The sequence below is a fragment of the Eptatretus burgeri genome, unplaced genomic scaffold, assembly GCF_056783735.1.
Source record: "Eptatretus burgeri isolate ZD-2024b unplaced genomic scaffold, Ebu_testis_v1 Ebu_testis_scaffold_641, whole genome shotgun sequence".
Classification (NCBI taxonomy): Eukaryota; Metazoa; Chordata; class Myxini; order Myxiniformes; family Myxinidae; genus Eptatretus; species Eptatretus burgeri.
In genome coordinates this window covers 4,033-10,958 of record NW_028222590.1, presented here as the reverse complement: position 1 = coordinate 10,958, position 6,926 = coordinate 4,033, and the positions used below count along the sequence as shown (strand labels likewise).

At 41.4% G+C, this 6,926-nt stretch overlaps 1 protein-coding gene across 1 annotated transcript; it reads left to right on the top strand.

Annotated features, from left to right (window-relative positions):
* Positions 1–3,291: 3,291 nt before the first annotated feature.
* On the top strand, positions 3,292–6,611 carry LOC147007119 (uncharacterized; the record flags this gene model as incomplete). Its single annotated transcript, XM_085867549.1, has 4 exons — positions 3,292–4,546; positions 4,849–4,918; positions 5,472–5,639; positions 6,327–6,611. Coding segments are annotated over 3 exons (1,471 nt in total), but the record flags the coding sequence as incomplete, so codon positions are not given.
* Between the last annotated feature and the right edge of the window lie 315 nt (positions 6,612–6,926).

The window sequence follows — 6,926 nt, the reverse complement described above, 5'->3', positions numbered from 1 at the left end:
AGTTATTATTATTATTATTTTTCCGCCGGCGTTTTGCACCCTTTTTCGCTTTAAAAATCATTTTCTCTGGAACACTAAGTCCGATCGACAGGAAATTTTCACCATAGTATGTATCTTTTTTGATAGCACAATCACGTTATAATTATGACGTCATTGGTCACGTGGTACGGTCGCCATCTTGAAAAAAGCGATAAACTTTGGACATCTGTATCTCGGAAACCGTGCAATGGAAAATTTTTTTGTTTGATACATTTTACTAAGCTCCCTATGGGGAACACGTGTGATTTTTCGTGACGTCATAGGTGAAGCGATATACCGGTGAAAATTCGTCAAGTAGAACGCCATATAGGAAAAATCTGAAAAATTCTGAGCGTCATCTACACCAAAATTCATCGTCAAAAATGTTTTTTTTGACGTCATCGATGACGTAATTCGGCCGCCATCTTGTTTTTTAGTGTTTTTTTAAAAAAATCTTCTTCTCCAGAACGGCTGTGCAGATTGCGGCGAAACTTAACACGCACATTCTCCCTGAGGTCCTCTTTCAAGTTTGTTAATTTGTTGTTGATACGTCACATGGTTTGGCGGCCATCTTGAAAAAACCCTAAAACCTTCAAACATCTTCTTCTCCAGAAGCGCTGGTCCAATGAAGTCGAGATTTCAGAACTATATTCGGGACATGTATGCGATGCAAGTTTGTTAATTTCGAAGTGATAGGTCACATGGTTTGGCCGCCATGTTGGATTTAAGAAAAATATTAAATAATGTTTTCTCTGGAATTTCATAAGCCATCGAAGCAAAAATTTGCAAGTGCCTTCCTCCCTCAAGTCTGCATACATGGTAAAAATTTTTTACCTCAGAAGTCACATGGTTTGGCGGCCATCTTGGATAGAAAAATAGACCTTATCCGATTTACACGAAACTTCATACACTTGTTCAGGTCGATGATGGAAAGCAGAAATTACATTTATGATATCCTCGGTCACAAGGTTCGGCAGCCATCTTGGATTGAAAATGAATAAATTTTAAAAATCTTCTTCTCCAGAAGGGCAAGACAGATGAAGACGAAACTTCACACATATATTCCCCATGAGGTCCTTTCTCAAGTTTGTTAATTTGTTCTTGATCGGTCACATGGTTCGGCGGCCATCTTGAAAAAACCCTAAAACCTTCAAACATCTTCTTCTCCAGAAGCGCTGGTCGGATGAAGGGGAGATTTCACAACTATATTCGGGACACGTAGGCGATATAAGTTTGTTAATTTCGAATTGATACGTTAGACGGTTTGGCCGCCATCTTGGATTTAAGAAAAATATTAAATAATGTTTTCTCTGGAACCGCTGAACCAAACGAATCGAAAATTTGTAATTATCATCTACCATCATGTATGCACGCATGGTAAAAATTATGACATCACACGTCACATGGTTTGGCGGCCATCTTGGATAGAAAAACGCACCTTTACCGATTAACACGAAACTTTACAAACGTGTTCCAATACCCAGTTGGAAGCAGAATATAAATTTCTGATGTCATAGGTCACATGGTTCGTCAGCCATCTTGGATTGAAAATGAATAAATTTTAAAAATCTTCTTCTCCAGAAAGGCAAGACAGATTAAGCCGAAACTTCACACATATATTCCCCATGAGGTCCTTTCTCAAGTTTGTTAATTTGTTCTTGATTGGTCACATGGTTTGGCGGCCATCTTGAATTTACCTTAAAACCTTCAAACATCTTCTTCTCCAGAACACCTGATCTGATCAAGGGGAAACTTCACACCCCTATTGCACATGAGTAGGGAATACAAGTTTGTTAATTTCTAATTGATAGGTCACATGGTTTGGCAGCCATGTTGAATTTAAGAAAAATATTAAATAATGTTTTCTCTGGAACTGCTTAACCTATCGAAGCGAAAATTTGCGTCTGTCATCCTCCATGATATCTGCATACATGGTAAAAATTATGAGGTCACAAGTCACATGGTTTGGCCGCCATCTTAGATTGAAGGATAAATATTAATTCATGTTTACTCTGGAACCACTACTTCTATATATGCGAAACTTCATATTTATAATTTAGGCTACATGTGAAACAAAAGTTTAAAATTTCAACCTGATCGGTCGTGTGGTTTGGCAGCCAGAATTATTTAATTATTTGAATCTGGAAGCCAGTAATAACGAAATTGAATGCTTTGTGCTGCCCGGTTCATAACTCGTCTGTTCCGCTCCCTCTCGAAGCAGGCCTGTGTTTGTATCACTATTAAATAATGTTTTCTCTGGCAACGCTTATCCTTTCAATGCGAAAATTGCGACTATGATTTAAGTCTCACGTTGAGTCAAAGGCAGACGCGGACTGGGTACCCGGTCATCACTGCCAGCAGTTATAAAGTGGCAGTTCTAGTTATTATTGTTATTTTGATGTTTTTCCTTTCAAAGTGTATTCAACAACAGGGTAGGGAAAACAAAAGATACAATTACAAAAGAACTATTACACACTGCGTGCCCTGGGTTTCATACGATCGGAAGGTCCTCAGACAACCTTAAGGCCTCAGACACACTATAAGAAAGAAATGACCAAGGAGACAGACAAGACTGAAAAAAACCGTAGATATGTTCGCTTGGACACAAACAGGCCCACGGTCCGGAGACTGGTCTGATTACCTCCTCCACTGCAGGTGGATGGACATTTTGTTTTCACCCCTTTCTCTTTTGTTTGTTTGTTCGTCTGATTGTGAACAATATCTCAAAATTTGAAGATGGATTTGGATGAAATTTGTTGGAGATATTTGGCATGTGACACTGACTGAATGATTAGATTTTGGTGAAGATCTGAATCCGGATCTGGATCCGAGGATTTTTTAAACTCATTTTTCACGATTGAATGATTGTGCGAAAACGATACACATACAGTGTGATATCTCAAAAAGTTAGGGACGGATTCGGATGAAACTTGGAGGATGAGTTTGGTGGTGACCAGAACAAGCCGATTACATTTTAGTTTACGTCCAAATCCAGATCCAGCCTTTCACTGGGATACAAAACGTAAACTAATCAGCCTGGCGGAGGGATGTGTTCTTCCAAGTGTCCTTCTTGTTGTTGCTTGTATTTCAGTGTCTGGAGTTTCGTTGAGATTTGATTGGTCAAGATATCTTTCAATCAGACCATGTGTGTAAGGAATTGAATCGTCTCATCTTCGTTTTCTTCAATGCAACACTCATGGAACATGTGTTTGGTCGTTCACAAAATCATACATTTTCCTCAAACTGACGAGCATTGCCCTTGTTTTGTTGCAGTTTTTGTTGTGGCCGTAAGCACTTGCAGAAAAAAATGGGAAAAAAGGAGCGGCCGTTGCTGGAGGAGGATCAACAAAAGGTGTTGGAGATTCAGAAGGTGAAGGAAGAGGAGGATAAAAGAATGGAAGAAAAAAAGGCATTGTTCGAACAGTTGTGGCAGAGAGAGAGAGAGAAACTGCAGGAAAGAGGTGAAAAATTGCACCAGAAAGAAGAACGAATGAAAGAAAGAGAGCGATTAATTCAGATCGCAGAAATATCTGTGCAGGACAAAGACGTTCAACACAGACATGAGGATGAACGATGGAGAAAAGAGAGAGACCAGCAGAATAAAACAGAGGAAGAGCAGCAGAGGAGAAACAAGGAAGAGGAAATGAGAAAACGTGATGAGGAAGAACAGGTGAAAAAGAATGAAGAAGAGCTAAATAAAATAAAGGAGGCAGAGTGGAGGGAAATGGAAGAGGGATTCCTGAGAGAACGAGAGGAATTCCTACGATGGAAGGAATCGGTCCATCAGGAGCAGACACGCAGAATGCTTGACATTCAGCAAAAAGAGCAACAAGTTTTAAACAGTGAGCACGTGCTGTTCGGGTTTGAGAGAGAGATTGATAAACGAGAGAGAATCGAGTTGGAACAACAGGCTCGATTTGATAAAAAGATGGAATTGAAAGAACTCGAGATAAAACACAGAGAGTTTGAGACATGTCGCCAAGAGGACGAGATTAGATTGAGAGAACAGGATGTGGAGAATATGGAGAAACTGGTGCACCAAAGAGAAGAGGAGGAGAGTGGGCGGGAAGATAAATTTGTGGAGACAAAGAGAATAAAAGAGGAAGAGTGTTTGTGTCGAGAGCAGGCGGTACATCTCCTGGAGCTGGAGATATGCAAACGAGAAAACGACGTTCAGACACGGGAACATGAGGTTTGGCGATGTGAGGAAAAGGAGAGAAAGAGACGAGAGCACGATAAACATGGGGAAATGAAACAGGAAGAGGTGCACCAGAAAGAAGAACCACGTAGACAGAGAAAGGAAGAAAAGCAAAAGAAGAAAACACAAAAGCACAGAGAGGAAGGAAAGAGGAAACGTGATGAGGAACGAAAACCTGAACGTGATGAATCGCTCAAACAACAACCAGGTCAACAACAGAAACCACACGTTGTTGGAGTGCAGAAGGAACAAAAACCTCAACGTGATCAAGGCCTGCAACAGGTGCAGCACGGTGTTGATGGATCAGACCGTATGCAGGACCTTCAACAGGTGAGGACTCTTCAGTACTTGGGAGAAGTTGGGGGTGAACACACTGGGTACAAGTTGTTCAGTTGGATAATTGTAATTATTATTTTTGTGATAAAGGTCACATATTGGCATGGTCATCCCCACGCAGGATAAATAATAAGAATTATAACTCACCTTCATTGGATCAAATCGACTAATTCACCTTGTCATCGATTACCTGTTCCATCAGTTCATCTCCTTCTGTTCCTATTCCTGAACAAGTTATCAATCTGATGAACACATCAATGTGTTTAATCTTTTATCTTTTTATTCTTTCTCCAAAGACCCCCCAGAAGAGGCGCTCGTTCCCTCCTCCTCCACCCTCTTACAAGAAACCTTCTTACCGGATGGAACGTAAGTTACCAAGATTCTTACCTTTCATAAATTATTACAAACTTTGTCTGAACTGATGAAGAAAAAAAACTGATGGTGATGAAGAAAAATCAAGATGTGAAATTGCAGGGGAAAGTGAAATAACATTGAGAGTGGGAGAGAGTGGGAGAGAGTGGGAGAGAGTGGGAGAGAGTGGGAGAGAGTGGGAGAGAGTGGGAGAGAGTGGGAGAGAGTGGGAGAGAGTGGGAGAGAGTGGGAGAGAGTGGGAGAGAGTGGGAGAGAGTGGGAGAGAGTGAGAGAGAGTGGGAGAGAGTGGGAGAGAGTGAGAGAGTGAGAGAGAGAGAGAGAGAGAGAGAGAGAGAGAGAGAGAGAGAGAGAGAGAGAGAGAGAGAGAGAGAGAGAGAGAGAGAGAGAGAGAGAGAGAGAGAGAGAGAGAGAGAGAGAGAGAGAGAGAGAGAGAGAGAGAGAGAGAGAGAGATTCATTCCAGGACTGTGTTGGGACACGTGATAATGATGGAGATTATGATGACAATGCTACTTCGTGTTTTTGACCCTGTTGTTGTTGTGTGTGCAGAGGAAGACGTCATCGTGACAGTTGCTGGCGAGGAAGATGCCATGTTTGGCAGAGATTCCATCATCGTTCCATCGTACAAACTCTCCAGAAACAAAAGACGATACACCAGGCTCTTACAGATGGCTGATTCAGCATTTTTTCAATGAACATCAGTCTCAAGAACTCCAGGTACTTACACCTTCCATGGACTTAATTTAATCACTTGCATCCTTTTTGTGTCCTCGTTTGTCAATTTGTCACTTCCTTGTTTATGATGAGAACTCAATAATTCCGAGTGAAGACAATTTACACATTAGAATGAATTGGTCAACATGAAACAGGTGAGGTCTCTCCCTGATTTGTACAAGCAATGACAATCATGGTCTGTCACTCATGAAGGAAACTGCAACCATGAATCCTTGCGATTTGCTGCGTCACTTCATCACTGCACATCATACGTCACTTCATCACTGCACACCATGCGTCACCTCATCGCTGGACACCATGCGTCACCTCATCACTCTCCACCATGCGTCACCATCATTGCACACCATGCGTCTCCATCACTGTACAACATGCGTCAGCATCACTGTACACCATGCGTCACTTCATCACTGTAGACCATGCGTCACCTCATCAATGGACACTATGCGTCACCTCATCACTTGACACCATGCGTCACTTCATCACTGCACACCATGCGTCACCAACACTGGACACCATGCGTCACCTCATCAGTGGACACCATGCGTCACCATCACTATACACCATGTGTCACTTCATCACTGGACACCACGCGTCTCCTCAACACTGTGTAACCACATTTACACTCCAACATTATCTTTTCCGTTTTTTTTGTTTCCTCCTTCCCTTCAGCTGCTGCCATCATCATCTGGATCGACTTCAAATATTCTTCCAAAACATCTCCAGCCTGAGCGGACTCATCTCCTCAATAATCATTCCAAATGGCTCTCCTTCATTGCTGTTCCTGAAGGATCTTTTCCACAAGTATCCCTCCAAGGTTCTCCAACCTTGATGTTACATTTCACTCCAGCACCCAAGACTCCACTGTTGAATTGTCTTTGATAAAAGTGTTAATTTTCTTGTGTGAATGTAGATTTTCTCTTGTAATTACAGAGAATAAAATTAACCTAAAATCTCTTTTCCTTTCAAGTTATGTCATTTATAAATCCAAGGAACGGTGTCGAAAATATTGTTTTGGAAATGTCTCCTCATGAATACTTATTTTATAAGTAATTTAAAATGTTTCTGTGTTTGTTTCTCTTTCGAGGCCAAACCGGAGCACCGAGAGGAAGCAAATTTTGGGTTCTTGTATTTCAGAATCTTGGCTAAGTTTTAAGCTGCTGCACGTTGGCCTTGACCTGACCGTGGCTACCCCTGGCACGTTTGAAATATTTAGTGTTGATTAGACCAGCTGTTTTTATTTCTTAGATTTCCAGACCTACACAAACGTGT